Source organism: Crotalus tigris, unplaced genomic scaffold, assembly GCF_016545835.1.
Source record: "Crotalus tigris isolate CLP2741 ecotype Arizona unplaced genomic scaffold, ASM1654583v1 scf7180000017576.4783729, whole genome shotgun sequence".
In the NCBI taxonomy this organism is placed as follows: Eukaryota; Metazoa; Chordata; class Lepidosauria; order Squamata; family Viperidae; genus Crotalus; species Crotalus tigris.
In genome coordinates, this window is record NW_024096487.1 from 60878 (window position 1) to 87624 (window position 26747).

Below are 26747 nucleotides of genomic sequence, written 5' to 3' on the forward strand. Positions count from 1 at the left end.
GGCATTATTAAAAAGCATTCTTGATAAGATTGAAAGGAGTGGAAGGATGACTATGTGAAACTGGTAATTGTGGAGATGCACGATTATGCTTCCACTGTTCTTTTCCCTCAGACGTGAGGAAGATAAAAGGCGTGGAGGGGGAAACACATTCAGAGAGGCAGGGAAGCAAGCAGCTGAAAAAAAAGGATAAAGGTAGAGGGACTAGTACTGTATGTACATATGAAAGCAGTAATAATAATGACAGAGAAGAGACAAAGAGAGGTAGGAAAATGTAACTTTTCCTTCCATGCAAATAATTAGAGAAAATAGTTCTACTGATATAAAAAGGAGGGGAAAAACTTCCAAACACAGTTACCATAGAAGGTTATGAAAACCTACCTGTTCCACTACCTCCAGGAATTCTATGTTGGGACTGAGTTACTGCTCTTCTCTATTCTATTTGTAGAAAAAAAATCTGTGATACAATTTTGTCTATTAACTTCGACAGTATAGCTCAGTAGTGGCAAACCTATGGCAGGCGTGCCAGAGGTAGCACTCAGAGCCCTCTCTGTGAGTACACATGCTGTCGTCCCAGCCCCACATTCCCCCGCAGCCCCCTACTCACCAGCAGCCCCCCAGAGGAGAGTCACCCCTGAGCACGGCCCACGCGGAGCAGCGCAGCCAAGCACATGGAACCGGGCAGCTGGGATAAGACTCCACCCTCACACTCCATTGTGCACAGATGATGCTGCAGGGTGTGGGCGGAGGGCATAGCCGCCATGGCGCTGCTGGGCCACCTGGGCAATCTGCGGCGGGTTGTGGAGGCGGTGAGTGGCCCTGTGGGTGGGCAGGGTGGGGGTGGAGCAGGCTGGGGGAGGGGGCAGAGTGGGCGGGATGGGACGGAGCAGGGTGGGGGTGGTTTTTGGGCACTCGGTCTCTAAAAGGTTCGCCATCACTGGTATAGCTCCTTTTAAAATAAGTGGGAAGGGCATGGCAGGTTATATTTAATCAAGAACCCAACTACCTCAATATGCAGATGGAGCTTTCAATTGATTTTGGGTAAGATAGGGCAACATTTTTTTTTTAAAAAAATCTTAAATGAAAATCTATCAATTTATTCCATAGTTATGTTATGGGAGGGGAAAAAAACCCATCACTGCTGAAAATCAACTGCAGATAAAACCCACTTCTTACAAGAACCTTTGACACATTCAAGGAGGAATTTCTATCTTGTCCTACCCACCGGTTTTTCTATCTCGCTGGTGTCCCTGTGCAGTAATGGGGGAAGCCAACCCAGGCCTACTACGTAAGAGGTTATCAAAGCCATTTGTTGCTATATTAATACAAAATCAGAAGAGCAGCAATCCCTTAGTTGGTGTTGTACCTCCATTTTCATGATTTTCCATCTTTGGCAATGCTAACTAAATAGTATAGAAGTAGTATAGAAAACAACATATCAGAAATAGAAAAGATTTTCTCAACACCATACTTGCAAGAGAAGATGCTGGGCCCTTGGCTCTCTGCCAAACAAGGAATCAATAGACACAGACAGCCTCTGTACTAGTCAAGGATACCAAAATATACTGCATGAAATTTCAGAGATTTCTTAAGAAAAGAATAGAAATATATTCCATTCAACAAAGTCTTCTTAATTTTGAAAACATATTATTTGTAGCACTCCAACCATTCATTTTTTAATTTATTTTTTGTTATCAAAGACAATGTCCAGAAACAGTACTAAAGAATCAGTTCATGGCATAATTTTACAAAAATTTCTACCAGACAATTGTTGTATAGTTGGATGTATTTTTTAATTAATGATGAGGTGAATTAATCAATGAAATTGCTAACAAAAACCCTGTAAAGAAATATCTGTTCTGGTTATTTAAATCTGTTGGTTGGAGCACATTGAGTGGACATAACAACATCAGTGAAAGGCAAGCATAACTCTTGCCCATCAGGAGAATGAGACATGGCTCTTCTAAAATGTCACTGATCTTTCAAAAAGAGGCACCATATTTTATATTCTGCACATACAAAATATGCTCATGTCACTTAAATTACATAATGCAGCAATGTTAAGTCTTATAGTTTATTAATGGCAAAGAACTGAGCCCAGAATTCATATATGATTCATCAGAGGGACATATTCTCAGAAAGACAAAGAGTATAAAACAATAGTTCCTGTTGAATGTGTATCAGTGTGCATGTGTGCAGTGTGCATGTGTGCAGTGTGCATGTAACAAAGTTCAAACAGTGCCCTATTAAATTGTTCCACACTGTGCATCCAGTCTGAACAGTAAAAGGCTTTCATTTTAACCATATGTTAAAATGCAAATTCACATCCTACAAAAGTCAACAATGTGGTTGTAATAGTTCAAAGTAAAAGTTGCTATGAATTATTTTGCTTGCCTTTATTTGTCAGCCTCTTCATATATGGGATATTTGACTGTCTCAATTTTCTCTTTTACTTTATAGGAAGGGTATAAACCTGTTCTCCCTAATTTTCTATTGATGCCTTTGGAATAGCCATCCCAGTGGTTTCCAGCAACACCAATTATATCTCCAGGTTCCATAGGAATTTCATCAGCAGTTTGAGGATGATGAGCATAAATTGCAATCTGGTTGTGGGCATTCTGTCCCCCAAAATAATAAATATCATCCAAAGAATGAAAATAGGCCGATGCATCAGGATGTAATGTCTGCATGATTTCATAAGCCACTCGACAAACCTAGAAAAATAAAGAGAATATATTAACAGGTTTGTATTATTATTTAGCATCTGCCCATTGATTAATCATATCTAAAAGAAACGAGTATTATTAGACTTTTCTTCTATTTATTCTTAATACATATTCAATAATGTAATGGAATGCAACTCTTCTTACTCTTTTACAGATAGTCCTCGACTTGCAACTGTTTATTTAGTGACCATTTGAAGTTATAATGGCACTGAAAAAAGCGACTTATGACCATTTCGCTTATGACTATTGCAGCCTCCCCACGGACTGGTAAACATTTGGACACTTGGCAACTGCTTGTATTTATGACAGTTGCCGTATCCTGGGCTCATGTCATCACCTTTTGCAACCTTATGACAAGCAAATGTCAATGAGGAAGTCAAATTCACTTAACAACCATGTCACTAACTTAACAACTGCAATGATTCACTAAACAACTGTGGCAAGAAACGTAGGGCAAAAGTCACTTAACAACTGTCTTGATTAGCAATGGAAATTTTGGGCTCAATTATGGTCGAGGACTATCTGTACTATATTTCATAATGTACAAAATCTAAACAATTCCAATCCTGAAACTGTCATCTAATGTGTCTTCTCTATCAACTACTATTTTAGGAGGTATTGTTTGACTGTTTTCAAACCATTCTACTTGTTAATGATTGGGGGTCTGCAAAATATGAGTGCACAAAATAGAAAGCATTACTATCACGATTTTTTATTGAAAGTGTGACTTGTCATAATTCACCTCTAATTTATTAAGAATGGATGTTTTCCCTTAAATATGTAATGATTACATTTTCAGTGATGACTTAAGTCACAGTGCTCTACACTTTATAGGCTACAAGGCTGATATAACTCCCTTCTGATTTTTTTTATAATCCTTCAAAACCTTGCTACAACAAAATTAGCACATATCTTCATTAAACCATTCAGAGAATGAATGGAGCCTACAGAATCTTTATCATATAGTTCTATTGGATCAAGTCCAGTTTTTGAGTGGACTTTCATCAATTCCTCAGAATTGACTGAAGGGACCTAGACCTCTGCTCCTTGTATGTGAGATCTTGCATGACAGGCATATTTTTCAGTAACTCCAGGATACCTGCCAGGATGACGTGCAAAACAAATGGTTCTATAGCTTCCACTTGAATATACTCTATAAAGGGGAGTCCATCATTTCTCAGCATAACTGCTAGCTCCACTGATGAGCTACTGTATAAGGAAACCTTTTTTAACATTTAGTTGAATTTAGTTTTAACATTTAGTTGAATTACTCTGTCTTGCACTCTGAAATGAGAGAAAACATGTCTTAACATCCTATGTAACTTTTTTTTCAGATATTTGAAGGGTTCTATCATATTACATCAACACCTGACCTCAATGGTGTTTTCTCATGACTAAGCTTCCTTCAATCTTTCTTCATAGGGCTGAGTTCCAATTTCTCCTAATCCCTTTTTAAATAATATAATCTCATTTGTGGTGATTGGGAGGAAAAAGAAGACTATTCTTACTACAGCATTAGTAATGTGAGCTAATGTCACAATATTAGCTGAAATGCATCTTTGCATTTAGTACTTTACCAAATAAAAGAACAAGAGCAAATAATACAATTTGGACTATGAATTTGGGGGTGCCTTTTAAACCTTTCCATTCCAGTCATGGTCTAGATAAGTGTTTCTCGACCTCAGCACTTTTAAGATGCACACAGGTAGTTTTTGATTTACAACCTCAATTGACTTACAACCTCAACCTTAGCAATTTCTGTTGCTAAGTGAGACATTTGTTAAGTGAATTTTGCCCCATTTTACGACCTTTCTTGCTACAATTGTTAAGTGAATCAGTGCAGTTGTTAAGTTAGTAACACAATTGTTAAGTGAATCTGATTTCCCCATTGACTTTACTTGTCAGAAGATTGCAAAGGTGATCACATGACCCTGGGACACTGCAACCCTTATAAATATGAACAAGTTGCCAAGCATCTGAATTTTGATCAAGTGGCTATAGAGATATTGCAACATTTGTAAATGTGAAAAATGGTCATAAGTCATTTTTTTCAATACCATTGTAACTTTGAACGGTCACTAAATAAATTATTGTTAAGTCGAGGACCACCTTTACTGGCAGGGAAAGTGTAGGAATTGAAGTTCATATCTTCAAGTTGGTTGAGAAACACTGCTCTACATAAAAATTCCTCTCTTCCCTAACTCTGCTTCGAAGTAAAGTTTGTAATGGATTCTAATGAGGTAATTTTCTCTGCTCTAGAGGATACTTCAGGATCACGGGGAAAAGAAAATAGATTAAAATTCTTCTGACTGCCATCATCTTTATTGAACCCTGCACCTACTTTATTTTAATTGTAAACTTCTAAGCCGATCTGAAGTCTATCACCTACTGTTTGAGAACCTATGCTGCCAACCCATCTTCAGGCAGTTATGCCTGAGATCACTTTAATTTACACTGTACCACAACAAACAAATGAAAACAACAGAAAGTACATTCGCTGTTTTTGAGCAGATCCAAACTGTATTGTTTTTTTCTGATACCATGTTAAAGAACAGAGCAAGTTTGATCAGGCCTTGGGAGACCATTAGTTCTAGTCAGCTGGGGGATCTTGGACTAGTCGCTCTCTCTCAAGCCCAAGAAGGAGACAATGGCAAAACACCTTGTCAAGAAAACTGCAAGGCTGGACCAGGCAGTCACCTGGGGTCAAAAAACTAACTCAAAGGCACTAACACATACATGAATGATTATGATGGAATTTTAAGGCTGAATCCAAAGGAGAGGAAGAGAGCTGATCACGCAATAGAGTTTTTCTCACTTTTTCCCCTAACTGTGCTTGTTTTGTTCCTGACCTTGAGGATCAAAGCATTGTCTGTTAGGATGTAGCACTAATGAGTTTCTAGTATTTCTAATAGCTTTCCAGAAATAGTGCAAAACAACAACCCCATGTGTTATGTATTCTTGAGTGAAACTACTAAGGTTTTAAAAAGCATGAAAAAAGAATCAAGAAATGAATCATTTATGCAGAAGTTAACGGATATTGTATCAGAGACCATGATAGATGGGGAACCATGATAGACTCTATTAAGGAAGTTTTAAATCTATTATATTACAATTGTTACAATGAAGCATCTGTCATTAAGCATACAGAAAGGTGTGTGATTTCGGAAATCAAATATGTATTCTAACTTTGTTGAAAGAAAAACTGGAAATCTGGCTACAATTCAAGCCTCATACAATGGCAGACTAAGATAGGAAGAAAACCCAAAACATAGTGAAGCTAAGAAGCCAGATGCTGAAAGACAAGAAGGCTGAAAGAAAGACAGAATTGAACCAAGAGCATTCAGTCCTCCCCAGCACACAAGATATAAAACCTGCTATCAACTATTTCGGCAATAATACCTCTGTGATGTTCACAGTGAAGTATTATTTTTAAAAGATAAAATGTTGAAACAATCCGTTTACACTCAATGGGTAACTTAACTGAAATTTGATAAATTAAAAAAAAAACCTGGCATTTCAAAACAGATATATATTGTCCTATAGATACAAATCGTTAGTTGGTATGATGCCTATGCTTCAGAATGTATTGCTTTTAAGAACAAAATCAATGAATTGTTTCGTAATACAGTCCAATTTTATTTAGTGTACTTAGAGATATCCAGGACTAGTGATCACAATGTTCCTAGCAAATCATCCATAGTATTCAATAAAGGAAACGCTTCTATGTTGTTATCATGTGCAGTTGGATAATACACTTTTAAGAGGCAGATAATCCATTGATTAAAATCTTGCCTTTAATTCAGTTTCAAAAGCAAAAAGTGCATCACAATTCAAATGTAACACCTGACTGCCTTTACCAGATTCATGAAACTGAGCTCTGAAGCTGCTGTGCAATTTCAGGGAAATATATATTTGGTTATAAGAAACTGTAACCAGGTAGTACATTCGTGGTCTGAAGGATATTTTTGCCCTTGATTCTGAAACATCAATGTGATAATATATAAAGTCCTCTAAACTGGCAACCATTACTAATAGTTAAAATAGTAGCCATTTTGCAGCAATACTGCAGATATAAGATTCATTAAGAAATATTTCATTTTGTTTGTTTGTCCCAAATTACAGCAAAATAACAGTTTTTTACTAATGCTAAAAAATTAAAATTCTGCTTATTCTTTCCAATTTCCATGATTATTCAGAAAAAGAACCCTTCAACTGTTTTATATTTATTTGCAAAGGATATGTTTTCTTGTTAATTTCTACACTGAATTTTTAAAATACCGATTTATTGGTAATTCTATTATGTTATTATTGATTGTTATTTAAAACTATCTTTTATTTTATATGTGTGTGCTATGGATTTTTAATTTGCCTCAAATTTTGCAACAGGAATTAGCTTACCTGTGAAGAAAAAGTGCACACAAGGAAGTCTGCCTGAGACAAGAAGTGTATATCCAAAATAACACCCCGCAGAGAGTTTTCAGTGTATCGATTATGAAGACCCGCTGACCATGATATGGAATTGTCACTTATGAATTCATAGTTTGGATATCTGAAAAAATGCATCACAGCATCAAGCTTTTGTTTTCTTTAGGGAAGAGTGTAGTATCTTTGCACAATTTATTAAGTAAGACTGAATTCTGGTGTCTTGTTCTGAACTTAAGAATAGTAAGGAAGACCACTTAATTTATTGGTACAAATTTTACTAATAAATGGAAAATTGACTGCATTTCGTAAGAAATAAAAACTACTTTTATCTAAAGCTTTTTATACCATCAATCTTGGAATCCTTTTATACAATCAATCACGGTACCTTTCTGCTGAAAGAGATATTTGTATACCATTAATATGCATATTAAATGCTACTTGTCATTTACCAGCAAGGAAACAATCAGTACAATAACATGGATGGGAGAAAAAAGCTGAAATTAAATCAAGACATGGAGAAGCATTTGGTCAACAGGAAACTGGACTCAGGCACTGCAACTGAGTATGTTATTTACAAGTTTGCCCTTCTTCCATAAGGGCACTGGGAAGAAGGGAGACTTCTAAGGTTGAAAACTATGCTATACGAAAGAATTCAAATAATGCAAAGATGAATCAGCAGGAAATTTAGAAATGTTTGAATTTACTTCACTATCAGATAGGTTGATCAGATATTTTAATTAGTAATTAATGTTATTTTCACAGCTGCTTGGCTAGAGCCTTTCTCCTGCTTTTAGTGCAGTGGATCCTAACTTTTTACTATCACACCTCCCTTTAGTGCAGCGGTTCTCAACCTGTGGGTCGGGACCCCATTTGGGGTCGAACGACCATTTCACGGGGGTCGCCAAACAAGGCAGCCCGCCATTTTTTCCCCCTTTCCTTAGCTGTGCTACTCCCTTTTATTCTATTGGCTTTTGAAAGCCAATAGAATACACTCTCTTGAATAGAGTCTAATTCTATTGGCTTTCAAAAGCCAATAGGAATTGTCCAGGCTGTCTCTGCCCTGCTGAGTCCGCCAAAAGTCCCATTCTGCAAATGGTGCTGCAAGTTGTTTGCAGCGAAGGCGAGCTGTCTGGAAGTTTCCATCCCTCCCTGCTGAGCAACTACTAAAAATGTAAGTAAAAGAGGGCCAGGGGTGGGAGGTGGGAGGCCGGCAGGCGCAGGGAGGGTTGCTGGCGCGTGTGGGGCCCGGTGGGTGCCTTACCTCCCTTGGGCTGGGTCAGCTGGTGGCCCAGCCGGTGGTTGGCCTGCGCCGTCTCTGCCGCTTGCCAGCTAAGCCTCGGCCAGCGCAGGGGGCGGCATCACGCATGCGCGGCGCTCCTGGGCAGGGAAAGTCCTCGACTTACGACCTGTTGGGTAGTCCTCGACTTATGACCGGTTGGGGGGTCGCAGCATTAAAAAGGTTGAGAACCACTGCTTTAGTGGATTCTTAATGTATATACCATGTTTTCCCCAAAATAAGACCCAATCTTATATGTTTTTTGCCTTCAAAAGAGGCACCAGGTCTTATTTTCAGGGGATGTCTTACCTGCTTACCTTAGGCCTGCCGTAGTCAGGCCTCCCACGCCCCGACACCTGTTGCGCCACTGCCCAAGTTCTTCTGCGACCGTTTACAGCCGCACACCATGTGGCGTATCTCGCCGGTGCACCGCACAGCCTCCTTGGACAGCAGCAAAACAGATGTCGGGGCATGGGAGGCCTGGCTGCAGCAGTCCTACGTTAAGCGGGTACGGGGCACGTGGGGCAGCTCCATCCCCCACCCCTGCTCTAGCTTGATTTTTACATGTGCTCCTCACCCCACAACTAGGGCTTATATTAAGCACATACGTAAAAATCAAGCTAGGTCTTATTTTTGGGATAGGTCTTGTTTTTAGGGAAACCCAATACCTCCCCTAAAAATCCAAGCACAAAAATGAACACAAATGAATAATGAAAACATGCAATGAAACTGGGAAACTTTGGAAAAGGTGGATTTATTGTCACAGTTTAACGAAAAGGTTCTTCACAGCTCTACTGGAGTCTGTTTACACCTACCTAGGGAGGTACACCTCACAGTTTGGAATACCCTGTTCTAGGGAGTGGTGATATCTTTACTTTGCTGGTCATTTGGTGTTCAGGTCTTCCTATGGAAGCTATATGTATGTGTGCCGTGAGGCTTCCAATAAAATTGAGACTTTAAGTTTTTTTATTCTTTCAAAATAAAAATAGCTACTCAGTTCATGAATGGGAAAGCTTGACCTATACAGTTTTAATATCATTGTTGTTATTGTTATTGTTGTTATCATCATCATCATCATCATCATCCTTTTGGGCAAACTCTGGAAACAAAGAGCCAGTTTTCATAGAACTAATCTCTAGTCTTCATATGGGAAAGTAGGCCCCAGGACAACTGAAAAAATATAGTATCACATACATACCCAGGACACTATATCTTGGAATTACCTGGATTATTGTAATACTATATGAGAGGACAAACAGTGGTTTATCAAACCTGAAAGAACTTCCATATTTGAGCAAACAAATAAATCTTTGAACATATTCACAAACATTATTTATTATATGATAGAAGATCAGCTTAATGGAAAAGTCATGCTGGAATGATCCATTCATTTGTAAACAAGATTAATTAAAGAAGTTATGCCAGAATGAATAGGAAGAGAACAGTAGTTATTCCAATGCAGACCAGTGATGCTGCATCAAAGGTGAACACCTAATGGCTGGTAGGATATGATGTATGAAACCCAGTAATTAACAGTCAAACTTCTCAGATGAAGTTACTGTGGAAGAAAGTATCTGAAGATAAATCTCTTCAAACTAAAAGAAAATACTATAATTTATCTGAGTGTCTTTCTTCCAAACAGGAAGTAAAACTAACAATGTCCAAATATGAATTAATTGGAAACTGCCATCAAAGTGCAGCAGATTGTTCTGCCAAGTAGTGTAAGAATAGAAAAAGGGCTGGTTCATTCAGCTCTTGATTAAATTTTCTTTCTAGTATTATATTCTAGTTCCTAACAGTTTCCATCTTCAGTAGCCACCAGTTTTTCTTACATCTGCACCTAGGGACAAATAGTTCTATTTTTATCCTTCTTGAGTAGGAACAATTAAGCAGGAAATCTGGGCTATAAATCTGATTTTTCCTTACAAGTTTAATGTGCAACTGAAAATCATGAAGTGATTTACACTGTGATGTCTCAATGGAAGCTTGAGAATGATGGGGGGGGGAATGGTTTTTATAAGTGTGACTGATAGAGAGATAGGATTCCAGCAGAAATTAAACATAATGAACTGATTTGAGAAACAAAGACAAAGAATTTTTTCATGCCAGGGAAAATATACTCTTATGGTCTAGTCCTCTAGTAGAAATTTTTTCATCTCAAGTACCAAGGGAGTAAGAACACTATGTGGAGGAAACTTTTGATGTAAATAATGCTATTTTCTCTTCCCTCAATCCTAAATACCAAAAATGTTTGGATATGATTTCAAATAACGTTGAGGTAGTGAAATTTGGAAAAATCTTGAAACAAGACAGTAACATTCATATTCTTTAAATGACTGCATCATGTAAAACCACTATTGCAGAAACTGTGTACCAGGATGCCTTACTTGGATTTTGCCTCTTGCAATAGTGAAGGATCATCTGTAGCCAAATAGACTCGCTTTTTGTCAATATGCTTTTTCCGGGAAAGAAGTTGGAAACGTTCTTCAACATGTGCCATGTATTCTTCAATTGGATGAAAAGCTGCTTCGGTTCCCACTTTGTCTGTTCTACGGACGTGAATACTGGAAAATAAAAGGATACTTGACATTTCTCTTACACATCTCTTATTAATTCAGAACAAAGAATTTGTGGCAATTCAAGAGTAAAAGTAAGAGTCAGGAGGCCCTAAAGCTTTAGAATTGTCAAAAATCTTTCCTTCTCTCAATCAGCAAGATGTGAGTGGCGACTCAATTTAGACTACTCTTTCTGACAGAATAAAATTCCTTAGACTGTTCTGTGTATGGGTCTGCATGTATCTGCATTTTTTTTAAAAAATATAATAGATATCTCATATTAAGAAAATATTTTTTTTATCTCTTAAAATGGTAAAAGTTCATTCTAAAAGGCAGATGAAAACACAGAAATACAATTACACTTCATTACGTCAGTTTATATCAAACAAATGGAAATATTACAAAGTCAGAAAATTTTTAGTTAAGCAAACTTAAATGAGGAATGTAATTGAAATGTGTTAAGTTTCAAAAACTATTTTTTCTCTCACTGCAATACCAGAACTAAAAACATGAGAAACCCGAATAAAATTGATTAGGTTGAGTTGTAAATAAATTAAATTTATTATTCATTTATTCATTATTCATATATATTAAATCATCAATTTGTGAAATTCATTGCTGCAAGGTAGATTAATTGCTCTAGCTTATAGGACTATTTTGACTTATTTTTTTAAAAAACAATTTTTTTTTACATTTATTTATTTGATTTATGTGCAGTCTATCTCTTCTAGAGGTGACTTTATTTCAATTATGTTGAAAAATGACAGCTCTTTTTACAAGTAGAAGAGAAAATGTAGCAGTCTAGGAATATATTTCACAGAAAATTTAGTGGAGTCAAAAAAATTAAAGAAATATTCAATCTAGGAGTATAGGTGTATATGTATGAGCTGAAACATAAACCACTTCAAAATGTGCAATTAGATCTCTATGTGATTTATAAAAAATAATGCAGTTTCCTTCATTTAATAATGATTAGATCCTAAACAATAGCCTGCCATTCTAAAAAAGTGGGCATCAAATAGAAATTTCAAAAATCCAATTCATAGTTCTTAAATGATTAAACTGGCTACATCCTAGGATCTGTCAACTAGCCTAAATACTGGTAAGTAGGTGCTTTTGATAACCAAGATCATGTGGTTCTGCTAGTTTATATATCATTTCTAAGAATACCATTTAAAAACGAAGATTAGACACTTGAATATTGCTGAGAATTATTTCCTAAATAATTTGAAAGGCCAATAATTTATTGTTTATACTGTCAGAACCATAAAATATAACTTTCTTAACTTTTAAACAAAGTTTTTCTAAACGTATTGAAACTATCAATGATCATTAATTATAAAAGCTAAATGAAGCCTCCATTATCAGAGGCATTGTATTTCTGAATTAAACATGTTGGGGTGAACAGGGCAGGATCCTCATTCTGTGTAGTGAACTCGAAATTTAAAAAGTGACTTAAGACTGCTTTCTTTATTCCCAAATAGCATTGATATGAAAAAGAAAATACTGAAATAAGGTGAGATTGGGGGAAATTATATTTTTTCAGAAGTAAATCCTACTGATTTCAATGGGAATAAACATGAGTAAGTTTATGACAATCTTAATGAAATTAATGACTTAACAAAACACTTACCCAATAATTGGATGTTTAAAACCAAGTTTTCTTGTGGCTTCTTCTATCTCTTTTTCTAACAGAGGCTGTGGACGAATTAAGTATTTGACAAACTGTGAAACCCACCATACTGGAGGATCCCCATGGACACGAATTAGTCTATCAGCCAGATCTTCTGGAATTGCCAGAGGCAAATATGGAGGCCGTGGATGTAGACTGTCAACTATAGGCAATTCTATAACTTGAACATTTTTGTCATTCATTTCACCTAGAAAAGAAATGGTCAGAATCAAATATTTCAGAAATAAGTGATTTTACAAATTTTATTAAAGATATAGAAAATATATTTTCTTTTTAATTAGAATTTGTAGCTTTCTAATTGAGACTGAGTATCCATTTCAATGATTGTCTTGCATGCAGCAACTGCACAAATTCAAGAGTTACCAATAGACTGAACAGAAACTTTACATTAGGAATGTTCAACCCACAGTCCTGGACAGCTAGTAATGTGCCCCAACAAGATAATGAAAGTTATTTAAAAAAAAGGAATATAATATACATTAACTATATTATATATTTTATATGCAACCAAGACAATTCCTTTTCCATCAATATGGCCCAGGCAAGCCAAAAGGTTGGACAACCATGTTTTAGATTAATTTGCAAGAAATATCATTGATAAAAATGAATTGCCATGGTTACTAATTCACCTCTGTCCACTACAATGTCCCCAATTTACCACCGGTCGTTTAATGATGGTTTGGAATTACAACAGCACTGAAAAAGTGATGTATAACTCATTCTTAAAGTTACAATAATTGCACCACCTTCATGGTTTCATGATTACAATTTGGGCGCTTGACAATCAGTTCAGATTTATGACCAGTTGCAACACCCTATAGTCACCTGATTGAGATCTGCAACCTAGGCAGGCAGCTTATGACAAATAAAGTCAATGGGGGAACCCAGATTCATTAATAACCATATGATTTACTTAATGACCATGGTAAAAATAGTCATAAAATCAAGTCTGGTCACATAATGATTTGCTTAATGACTGCATTGCTTAGCAAACAAAATTCCAGTCCCAATTGTGATTGTAAATCGAGTACTACTTGTACATAAAGTATTAAAATGCATAAAATATCTATAGAAAATGTAGCTAGGAAAAAGCTAAAGCTTGTAACAACACAATTTGAATTATGTTTCTTAAATTCTAATATTTTTTGGTAAAACTTTCAGAACACATATATGCTGTTACTTTTACATCAAACGGAGCATCATTTATTCTAGCTTTTACTAAGTTTGGGTGCAATGTAATAAGCAAGCCTCACAATACCTCAAGAAAGCCAGGGATTTGTAATTGAAATTATATTTAGAGATAATAGGGAGTCACACGTCTTTCTTTAATTTATGTTTACCCAAAGATTCCCAGCTACTAATTTCCCCCCAAGAAATACTATTATTGTTATTGTTGTTACTGCTGCTATTGCTATTATTACATTTCCAGAATGGTATGTCTGTGTGTGTGAAATAAGAAACAAAAGAGAAAGGAATTGAGGAATAAAAATAGTAGAAAGCATTTTTCTCATTCTCATCCCAACTTCTCTACCAAAATATATAGGTATTATAAATGAATTTATTGACATACTCCCTTCCATTCCCTTTCTGTCTTTCTCTCATATATAGAATAGAATAGAATAGAATAGAATAGAATAGAATAGAATAGAATAGAATAGAATAGAATAGAATAGAATAGAATAGAAAGAGACCTTGGAGGTCTTCTAGTCTAGCTCCCCACTCAAGCAGGAGAACCTGTACCATCTTAGACAAGTGACTGTCTAGTCTCTTCTTAAAAATCTCCAGTGATGGAGTGCCCACAATTTCTTTAGGCAAGCTGTTCCACTGATTAATTGTCCTCACTGTTAGGAACCTTCTCCTTAATTCCAGGTTGCTTCTCTCTTTGGTCAGTTTCCAACCATTGTTTCTTGTCCTGCCCTCTAGTGCTTTGGCACCGCTCAAATACTGGAATACTTCTATCAAATCACCTCTATTTCTTCTTTTCTTTAAACTAGCCAAACCCAAGTCCTGCAGCCGTTCTTCATATGTTTTAGTCTCCAGGCCTTGGATCATCTTAGTTGCTCTTCTCTGAACTTTTTCCAAGGTATCAACATCTTTTTTGTAGTATGGTGACCAAAATTGGTTGCAGTATTTCAGGTGTGGTCTCACTAGAGTTTTATAAAGCGGTACTAATACTTCGCGTGATCTTGATTCTATGCCTACTAATTTGGTCACTTTATCAAAGAATGAAATAAGATTGGTTTGGCATGATCTATTTTTAACAAACCCGTGCTGGCTACCAATTATAACTTTGTTTGCTTCTAGTTGTTCACAGATCTGTTTTTTTATTATCTTTTCCAGGATCTCCCAGGTATTGATATAAAATTTGCTAAGTGCAAAGTGAGAAAACCTGTAGTAGGATTTTACTAAATTACGATCAAACCCAAAAAGTTAAGATACCGATACAGTTAAATCTCCCTGCCTTCCCAAAAGCATTGATAAAAGTGATTTGTCAATACATTTTTTCCACAATGTTTTGATGTTTTGACTTGGTGATCTAGTTTACAGCCCTGTGGTTTCCTGCTAGTCTCCAATTCAAGTATAATTCAGGTCTGCATCTGTTTAGCTTTTCAAGATCAATCAACGTCAGCTGGATATACAACTGTTTATGACCAGGCTTAGAAAATAACTAATAAAATCAATGAGGCTTAAATTAGACATGATTCACTTGATGTTAGTGCTATTTCAGCAGACTTAATCCTATATCCCACTGAATATACTTGCTCTTATCTTAAAGTAAAGCATCAGTTTAATATTGTAATTTTAATTAAGACATACACGGAAATTCAAAGCATTTCTCAATTCGTAAATGCATTTTAAAAAAGGAGAAAATTCTCTGAACAGAACTGTTACAATGAGGAGAAATATAATTACAGCAATCTCACTTCTTCAATTCTACTTTGGATTATAATAGGGAGAAACTGTCCTAATCTGTAAACCATTATTTCTCCAATTTTACTTGACAATCTGAACACATAATCTTTATCTAGAAGGTTCTATATTATTGATGCTTGGAGGCTGCAATGGTCTGTAACAGATAATAATCTCAAAAAATAATCTAATAATAATCTAGAAACAGATATTATGAGAAACTGTAATCCCAAATCATTTTTGCCTCATTTCCTGAAAGGGAAGAGACTGAACAGAGCAATGAAATAGTGATTAATGCATTCAAGGTAAAGGTTAAGGTTTCCCCTTTCCAGTAGTGTCCAACTCTAGGGGGTAGTGTTCATTTCTGTAGCCAGCAAGACTATATGCTGTGGTGCATGGAACGCTGTTACCTTCCCACCAAAGTGATACTTATTTATCTACTCATATTTGCATGCTAGGCGGGTAGAAGCTGAGGCAAGTAATGGGAGCTCACCCCATCGCACAGCACTGGGTCTTAAACACAAGCTGTCAGCTTTGTAGCTGACAAGCTCAGCATCTTTAACCGATGAGCCATTGTGCCCCTGTTAATATATTAATATTTTAATGTAATAGGCATGTCTTTAACCAGCAGAACAAAGCTTGTTGTCTCAATGTTAGGAAAGATCAAAAATGAGGAAGGATATAGGAGGCATCTATAAATAGATAGGAAATTTTTGCAAAGAAGAAGAGTAACTAATTCAATATAATTTGAAGGTAGTCTAAACTTATGTATAAAAGCCTTGCCAGGCTTTCCTAATCCAATGGGAAATTTTCTAAATACATCTCACATTGCCTACTTTTCCCCTTTCACTTTTCAGGAGAGATAATAGAGGACAGAGGTATAGAAAGGAAACAAAAAGAAGAAAATTTTGAAAATGGGGATCACAGTGGCTGGCAGGTAACACAGATAGGAAACATCACCTGATGAACTAATTCTACTTTATTATAACATTACATTAACAGTATCTTGCAAGTTTGAAAGTAAATTCCCTTCCCTTCTCTTTACAGCCCCAGAAATTAAGGAAGGTCCCTACAGAGCTGCTTGTCCCACCTACATTCTTGCTGTGGGCTAAGTTGCCTTTTATCTGACCATTCCTTGGCTGCATCTGTTTAGTCTGCCTCCCAAGGTCATTCCCATATACCATTACAGATTCTCAGTAACACCATTTCCAAATATGCATACATTATAACTTTATTTTAAAATGCCGAATTGCTTTAATAGATAATTATTTCAAGTTATGGTTTAAATTTTTCTTACATTAGATTAGGTTACATTAGATTATAATTAATATCCAAAGAGGTTTCTCTTATTTGGGAAGTATTTTAAAATCAGTATAACTTGCTTCCTGACCATAAATTATCGCGTGCGGTGGGAGGGAGAGGCAGCCAAGGCGAGGTACTATCCCCCCTGCATTCGTTTGGCCCAAACGTCCAGCCGGCGGTAGGAACAGGTCCGGCGTCTGGTTCCGTAGGGGGAGGCACCCACAGCGTCTGGCGGCCATGCCAACCCCCAGCTGCTGACAGGGAGCCGGGCCAACTCCCAGCCGACTCCCAGGAGCCGGGCTGACACGTAGAGGCTGGGCTGACTTCCAGCCAATCTTCAGGAGTTGGGCAGCGCGTGGCGTCTCCACTGACTCCCAGCTGACTTGCATGCACCGACCCGACTCTCAACTGGCTCTCGGGAGCTGAGTGGCGTGTAGCGGCCTTGCTGGCTCGCCGCTGAACACCAGATGCAGTCCTGACTCCCAGCTGACTGTCGGGAGTCAGGCAGTGCGCAAGGCACCCACACAGACCTCCGTCGGCTGCTGGCTGCGTGCTCCCCTTCACCTGGCCCATGGCAAGCCCAGGGGCTTGACAACATACTCATATGTTGTTACAAACTAAGAGTGATATATCTGCACAATTATAACATTGGTAGATTTTTTTTCAATTAATCTGAACTAATACAGAATAATAGAGCTGGAAGGGTCCTTGGAGGTCTTCTAGATCAAAGTACTCCAACCTTCCCAGATTGGTGGCCTGGAATGGGGGGAGGGGAGAAGAGGGGATGGTTTTGTGCAAGGGGTGGAACAGGCTTAAAAAATAAATGGTGATGCATAGTAGTAATAGTACATAGCATAGTATATTGGTAATTGTAATAGAGTAATGCTGTAGTAACAGGGTAATAGGTAACAGTGTGAACATTGTCATAGTAAAAGGAGTTGAAAAGTAATGAAATATTATAATAGTAATTATGATAGTAATAATGTAGAGATGGCAACAGAATATAGGAAGTACTCATATATCACTTTTGTTTGTTTTTACAAAATACAGTATCTCCCCTTTCCTTATAGGTCAGTATATAGAAACCACCTGTCCAGAGTACAGTTCTTTTGGGTGTGTCTTGAGTCTGGGTCAATCTAGTTGGGCATGGCTTAAAAAAAGAACCCATGACAAGTATACACCATCTTTCCCAATGTGGCATCAAGACAGATGAATATTTAATTCTCATAGTGTGAATCAGATTTTGTGTACTATGACAGTAAGTACCATATATTTTCATTCAGATTTACTCCCAGATAAATACAGTGTACATACTGAGATTCAAGCTGAATTCCTTGAAAATACTAAACTGGGAATTTTTAAACTATTGTACTTTGAACATGTCTCAGTACTTCAGCTTGTTCAGAATGCTAAATTAAAAGATGCATAGTCTATGTCACACTAAGTCAGAAACCTTTGCAGATCTGCTGATCTTCCTTCAGGTTTGTTTGTTATGTATCTATTATTCTTCAGATTATCATCTCTACCAATTTGCTAGAAACAGATACGTAATTTTTTGGTATGTAATTTCCTGGAAGTCCACAGAATCCCTTTTTAAAATTTGGTGTCACATTGCTAACCTTTTATTCTATTGGCTCTAAGCTTGATTTCATTGGCAAGTTTTGCTAGAAGGTCACAGTTTCACATCTCAGCTGTTTAATAACCCTCTGGTAGATGTGATCAAAGTGTGGATTGTTACTTTATTCCAGTGGTTCTCAACCTTTTTAATGCCGCAACCCCAACTGGTTGTAAGTCGAGGACTACCCAACCGGTCATAAGTCGAGGACTACCCAACTGGTCGTAAGTCGAGGACTACCCAACTGGTCATAAGTTGAGGACTTTCCCTGCCCAGGAGCGCCGTGCATGCGTGGTGCCACCCCCTGCGCCGGCCAAGGTGTAACTGGCAAGGGGCAGCGACGGCGCAGGACGACCACCGGCTGGGCCACCAGCTGGCCCAGCCCAAGGGAGGTAAGGCACCCGCCGGGCCCCACGCGCGCCAGCAACCCTCCCTGCACCCACCGGCCTCCCACCTCCCACCCCTGGCCCTTTTACTTACATTTTTAGTAGTTGCTCAGCAGGGAGGGGTGGAAGCTTCCAGACAGCTCGCCTTCGCTGCAGACAACTTGGAGCACCGTTTGCAGAATGGGACTTTTGGCGGGCTCAGCAGGGCAGAGACAGCCTGGACAATTCCTATTGGCTTTTGAAAGCCAATAGAATTAGACTCTATTCAAGAGAGTCTATTCTATTAGCTTTCAAAGCCAATAGAATAAAAGAGAGTAGCACAGCTAAGGAAAAGGGGGGAAAATGGCGGACTGCGTTGTTTGGCGACCCCCATGAAACGGCCATTCGACCCAAATGGGGTCGCGACCCACAGGTTGAGACCCACTGCTTTATTCTCTTTCAAGATGTATAAGAACATCTTCTCATGTTTCATTTTCTTTCCTGAAAATTTCAGTACAGATTCACATATCTATCATATACTTTTATACGTAATAAAACAGATGCAAATTTTTCATTAAGTCTGTCTGCAATTTCTACATTATTCTTGAACAGTTCTTTCACTTTTTTATTGTCTACTTGCCTACCCATTTCCCAAAGTTTTCTACTTTGAATAATTTATTATTGTTCTCCCTTACCTTTTTTTTTTGCCATATACTCCTCAAATTACTTATTTGCATTTCTTATTATCATCATAGACTTTTCCAGTCTGCGTTTGTGGATTTAATTGACCTAATCCTTCACTGTGGAAGATATTGTAGCTTTTAAATAACCTCTGAGCATTATGAAGAAATATGATCCTCTTGCTTTTCCTGTCAATCCTTTTTACCCGATCCCTCAAGTTTCAGTAAGCTTTCCCTTCTTTTAATCTAGAGTGACTTGAGTTGGATCCTACATTTATATTTCATAGTCATAATCTAGAATTAAATCTGAATTTCCTCCCCTTTGATTGGTTCCAAGCCCAACCATTCCAAGGTACAGATATCTGGTGCATGTAGAAATTTAAATTCTTCACCATATATATATATATATATAACCAATCTATGCAAGGGTAGCAAAAATCCTCTATTATTAAAATACACTTCTCTTGCATTTTTCTCTAATTTATTTCACTACCTCAAGATCATCCTCGGTATTTGTTAGGAGGAAAATAGCATATCAGTAAAAACACACACACACATACACACACACACACACATAGTATAAAGTTCATACTCAGAAATGATTGTATCTCCATCAGGCTCTCCTTATCAGGTTTCTGATGTGCTAACTATATTTATATTTTTATTTACAACCAGTATTCTTAATTCATCCATTTTGTTTTGGAAACTTTTTGTACTGCCATTAACTGATTCCCCACTTTAACTCTGGAGACAATTGATCCTTTTTTCCTCATTCTAAATCTTTTTCAGATGGATGACAATCTGAAGCAAATTAACAACACATGCAGAGAATAAACATTCTGAGGATACCCTTTTATTCAAGCATTTTAATATTCTTGGATAAATTTTTTGACATTTATATAATGCTTTCCCATGTTCAAAGCATTTTTCAGATCATACAAACATTTTTGGATCAATCATATTCCTATGTTACAGCTCTTGTTTTAAAAAAAATTGATGGAAAAATAATTAAAATCTGCCAAGCAATATTACTCTCTTAAATCTCAATTTCAATTGTGCAGAAATTCACTGGTGCAGAATGCTTCATTACCTGTGCCTGGTAGTTTTATGATATTCCCATTTTAGCAAAAAAAAAAGTACTATTTCAGATATTCATCTGTAAAGTTTATATTTACTATTAGCAAAATATCTTCATAGAAGTGCTTCTGACTTTACGTAAGTTCTTAACTCATATTTGGGTTAAGAAGTGTAAAATAAAAATTCTACTTAAGAGATGGTCTATTCCACTTAGTCAAAAGTAATATAGAATATATAAAAGAATATACAGTCATTTTTTAACCTCTGGCATATATATTCGTGACAATCACATAAATGGGATTTATTAGACACTGCTTCTTCATTGAAAGTTTTCAAAGCCGCTAACTATTAGTATGAATATATTGTTATGGATAAGTTAAAATTGTAATGTATAAATCATTTACAAGACATCATTCCATGCTATGTATATATAAATAATCTTTTCACACTTAGGACACACTATCCCAAAATCAAAATCTATAGGAGAATAATCAAAGTCGCAAAACCAGATTTACAAATCATTTCCTTTCCTCCCTTTTCCAGAATATGAAATAAAAATAAACCAATGTGTCCCAACATAAAAATGCTAAAACCCAAAAATATGACAACATACTTAAGGAGCACTACTTTTAATTCCACATAAACTGAATTATTGTCTCAAAAGTTAATTTCTTCTATGGTTACTCCAGAAGAGGGGTGTCAAGCTGCCAGCTTGCGGGCTGTGTGCATCACGTGGAAGCTGCACCCACCCCAGCTGTGGCAAGGGGGAAAAGTCGCAATATGTTGAAACACATCACATGATGCGGTGAATTTGACACCCCTGTTCTAGAACAAATAATTTACAACTGAATTTGAGAGGTGGAGTCAAATGCAAAGTGAACAGCTTGTTCCTGGATGCTGCCTCATCCTACTTTTCTTATAATCAATCACTCTTTTTTTTTTTAAGGCAAACTGGTTAGCCATACTAGAGGAAAGCACATTGTAGTATCAGAAGTATTTTTCTAGAGTGTCTCTAGAGTGTCTTGGAAAAGTATAGGGATCTGAAGCTTCAAGAAAGTGACAAATTTTATTTTAAATTGTGCATACTGTTCGGCATAGCTCTTGAAATGCTTTTGAAAATAACTATGTCATACAATTTAAATATATGAGCAAATTACACAGACAAGATTTGTTCAAGATGTTTTGTAGACCAGCCCTAATAGTACCACTGATTTTCCATCTAGATTCATTTCAAGTTGTTGAAATGTACTTGGTACTTTAATAGGTACTTGATACCTAAACAGATACATTTCAAGTACCGTATATTCCGGCGTATAAGGCGACTGGGCATATAAGACGACCCCCAACTTTTGAGAAGATTTTCAGGGTTTAGAAAATATATGCCAGAAAATACAGTACAATATTGAATTTCTGTTTATAGATGAGCACAATAAGAGCTCCATTCCTTTGCTGCTAGAAAGCTTTGTCCTGTTAGTGCTTATTTCTATAAAAAAAAATAGGGCTGGCCACTAGGGGGCAGATTGGTTTTAAATTCAGAGAACAGCTACCCGTATATTCCGGCGTATAAGACGACTCCCGACTTTTAAGAAGATTTTCAGGGTTTAGAAAGTCGTCTTATACGCCAGAAAATACAGTACCTATACATTACTAAAAATGCTTGGGAAGGTGACATTCTGCAACTAGATAAACCATAGGCAGAAAGAACAATCAACTTTCTTAAGTGTATGTTATTTTTGCTCTAAAAATTAATATTCCTCTCCTATTTTATACATTATTAGGGACTATGTAAAGTTATTTACTAAGATATACTACTATTACTATACTTGACAAAAAATTTTAAAAAATGGTATGTTCTCAGTTTTAATACGGACTGTACATTTTGACATGAATATAAAGTGGTGAAATTTTCACTAACAGATAAATATTGCATTTTAACAATCTTAACTGTCACACATTGTCTCTTCTCACAATAGAAATTTTTAGCATGTGTCTCAAAACACAGTTATTACACTGGCTGTTTTATCATTAGAAATAGTCAACAGGATCATTTTAAACATGATTGATAGTACTGTAATTTTCTTTCAAGAAATAACCTGAACTAAAGATAGATAATATCAAGTACACACAAAAAATCAAAGACTATTAGAGAGCAAGTACTATTGGCAAATATTTTAACAGAATTCAATCCATTTTTCTCATAGATTTAAGGTGATTGAATATAGGTTTCTTAAATATTCATGAATGATTAGTTGCACATAAATAGAAAACACCAGCTTCAATGACAATTCTAAATCCACTTAATTCAGAAATAAAGCTCTTAATTATTTTCACAATGCGTAAGTATATAAATTGTTTTGGCTATTGTAAGTTTTGGACATATTAAAATAATTACTAATCATATTTAAAGTCATGAAATAAGGACCATTCAGTTGATTAATATGAAGATAAATTGCACAACTTTAATTATACTCTGGTTAACAGAAACAGTTTAGTAACTCTTATTTAATGTTCCCACTGTACTTATTACAATTACATATCAAAAAGAATATACAGTAAATACCAAACATATTTTGTCTTGGAAGGTGGGGAGGGGGGGATTGCTTGCTATGTACCTATTAGAATGACTCATTTCTTTGCATAGTAACTTTGCACAGAGGAAGTCAGCAGTCTGATAATACATAAAGATTGGAGCTATTTGGGCAGAAAATATCCAATGATTAGGTGTCAACAAAAAAGGCAGAAACTTCTAAGTCTTTGTTTCCATCTACTGATCATCTCTATTTATCCAGCTCATATATGAAACCCCTAACATCAGCCACAGTGATGATTAGGCACAATAAGATCTGCCCCTATTTTCTGGTTATCAGTTTTGAGCCATACTACTCCACATTTACGAAGGGAAAACACTTTACTGTGAAAGTACAAGAAAATACTTAGTAAGATTCACCTTCAGATATCACTGAAGCCGTAAACAACAGGCTTTGTTCCAGATATCCACCTATTAGGACAGTCAGAAACTTGCTGGATAACAACTTCAATATGCTTCAGGCTTTGAAGCAAGAATGGTCTTCTATTGCTCTTCCACAGTGTCACAACATTCCCTGCTTTACAGGTGAACTAAAAGGATTCAGTCTACCCCATAAGACCTGATCAATCCTCAATAGGATTAGGACTCAACATGGCAGGTGTGCTAGTCTCCTCCATAAATGGGGAAAACTCTCTTTGGAATGTAGCTGTAGTACTCCAAAGCAGATAGCAGTAGTGCAACATATTGTAAAACAGTGCCCTTTGAGGGCATATCAGGGAAACCCCAGAGACTTTCTGGATGCAATTCCATCATGTGTTGACTATATAAATAGTCTATGTTTGAATTTGTACATAGAGTAAATAGTTTCATATTTGCTCATTGAGAATGTAATTGTGGTGTACTTTTTAATAGTTTTGCCATATGCTACATCAGTGGTTCTCAACCTGTGGGTCGGGACCCCATTTGGGGTCGAACGACCATTTCACGGGGGTCACCAAACAATGTAGTCCGCCATTTTTTCCCCCTTTTCCTTAGCTGTGCTACTCCCTTTTATTCTATTGGCTTTTGAAAGCCAATAGAATAGACTCTCTTGAATAGAGTCTAATTCTATTGGCTTTCAAAAGCCAATAGGAATTGTCCAGGCTGTCTCTGCCCTGCTGAGCTTGCCAAAAGTCCCATTCTGCAAACGGTGCTGCACCAGTTGAGTAGTCCTCGACTTACGACCGGTTGGGGGTCGCGGCATTAAAAAGGTTGAGAACCACTGTGCTACATAAATAAATCAGCTACACTTGGGTACCATAAGACAGAGAACAGGGGTGATGATTTTGTGCACGCATACAAAACCTAACCTCAAAATACATACAGGAACATGAACACAGTGTGATACTCATAGGAATGAGAGCCCCTCATGATGACATGACTGCATTTCAGGCAGATGGCAACTGGCTCACATTTATGACCAGTTGCAGTATCCTGTCATCATTTGTCCATGATTTGCAATTATTTATTTATTAAACAAATCTATATGAACACCCCACACAGAGGTGACTCTGGGTGGCTTACAACATTAAAAATCCACTACATAAAAACCATAAAACTTCCAGCAAAAATCACTCATTCAGGAGAATGGATTTGCTTAATGATCACATGATTCAGACTTACGACTGTGTAATTTGCTTAATGAGTATTGTAAAACGGATAAAAATTGGGTTTGGATATGTGGTTTCCTCAATTTACCATTGCAATGATTTACGACCACAATTCTGATCCCAATTGTGGCTGTAAATCAAGGACTATTTGTAGTGATCAGTAGGCATCAATTTAGTCCCATCTCAAGCATGAAAGCCAGCTGGGTGACTGGATGATTATGAGCCAATTACTCTCTCTCAACACAACTCACCTGAACACCATACCTGTTGTGGGGAAAATAGGAATAAAAAAGAATATGAGGTATGTTCACTCCTTGGAGTTATTTATAAAAATAATAAAGACAGGGTAAAAATAAGCAAGTAAATAAATAAAAATAAATCTCAGAATACAACTTTAGTCCAGTCACTCTCTCTCAGCCCAATCTACTTCACAGGGTGATTATGGACAAAAATTAGAGGAGGTTGTATGTACATTGCCTTCAACTCCTGGAGGACATAGAGATATAAATCTAACAAATAAAGATATAAATAAAATGTATATGGATGATGATAGACATTGTAGTCTAAATTATCTGAAGACTACCAGATTACATAATCAAGCTTAGAAGTTCAAAGCTGGATTGGTGGTTCAGAAATTATCATTCCACAAGTTTTCCAATAATATTAAGAAAATAAAGGGAATTTTCTTCAGACTCTATAACCTACTTTTACTATGGAAAAAAGTCTGAGGCATCAGAACTGATTAGCACTACCTACTATTCTTTTACAATTATTTTGGTACAAAATGAAATTGGCAACATGAGTGTTGGGATAAGCCAGAATAGTTAAGATCATACAAACCATTTGGAGGACTACTTGACTGATAGTCACAAACCAAGTGTCTCCTACATGTGCAACAGGAAAACCAACATGGGAAAACTTTGGAAAGGCACAACTTCCTTGACCTTTTGAGCAGTGGATTTGGAGAGACAGTTTATTTCCAGAAAAGTAGTCCTCCAAAGAATTAGGAGACAGATAGCTAGTATTCTACAACAGACATATTAGGTCACATAAAACTATTTTTAAGTGAACTTATATATTTCCAAAAAGACACCTTCCTACTTTTTTTAGCAAAATAAATTATTCTGGATTTAATTTGTACAGTACTTTTCTATTAAATCAATACCCACACAAAATACAGGTTACAAATGATGCTAGCGCTGTTAATTAAGTATGGAATTTCCTGCATGTGAAACCTTTCCTACATTGTAGAGTTGTAGCCTGTAGGTGCTTGATTTATGAGTCAGCATCTCTATTTCCTGTATGCTGCTCTGAATGAATGGGTAGGGAACAGTTCTATTTAATTTTCGTGCTTGAATACTGGCAGCTTCCCCTCCTTTGCCCCATGACTGATGTTAACCAAGCTGAGAAAAACTGAAAAGAGTTATATAAACCCCAATTCCTCATAATGGGACTTAAATTCATTTCTCTTTTACCACTCACATCCTGCTGAAGGCTGGTGTTATCACAATATGGTTGCAGCTTTTTTTGTTCTACGATTGGTATCTTCCTTTCCTTGCTTGATGAAAACTGTTTTTGTCTTCCAATAGCTATGACCTTTTTCTCAAGGACTCTCAATAGCCTTTTCCTAAGGCATTTGTGTACCATGATAAATAGGCTTATTTCTTTATAATCCAAGACAAAAAAGGGTGGAATGAAGGACTGCTCTAGTTCATATCTAAATGCTCGTCTCCTCTCTAAGGAACAGGAGCATTGAGTATAAGGTTCTGTGGGAGTCTATGGGAACTAGAAGGCTGCTATAACGCATATATATTTGGAAAATACTGGTTTTTCAAGAACTATGCTGGCCATTGTTTCATATTTCATCATTTACCATGTTAATGCTCTAGATCATTATTCCATGATTTTAGTGCTTACTGAACAGAACAGAGAAAGCCTTTACATTCATTT

At 36.7% G+C, this 26747-nt stretch overlaps 1 protein-coding gene across 6 annotated transcripts in view; it reads right to left on the reverse strand.

Annotated features, from left to right (window-relative positions):
• Nucleotides 1-1661: 1661 nt before the first annotated feature.
• FUT8 (fucosyltransferase 8) overlaps nucleotides 1662-26747 on the reverse strand; it is a 77395-nt gene continuing 52309 nt past the window's right edge. For all 6 annotated transcript variants that reach the window (XM_039357211.1, XM_039357170.1, XM_039357188.1 and 3 more), the window contains 4 exons: nucleotides 12613-12859; nucleotides 10812-10988; nucleotides 7122-7272; nucleotides 1662-2711 (listed from right to left, as the gene is read on the reverse strand). In XM_039357211.1, coding sequence (XP_039213145.1) covers nucleotides 2394-2711; nucleotides 7122-7272; nucleotides 10812-10988; nucleotides 12613-12859 — 893 coding nt within the window. In that variant the 3' untranslated portion in view covers nucleotides 1662-2393. The remainder of the gene's footprint in view (nucleotides 2712-7121; nucleotides 7273-10811; nucleotides 10989-12612; nucleotides 12860-26747) is intronic.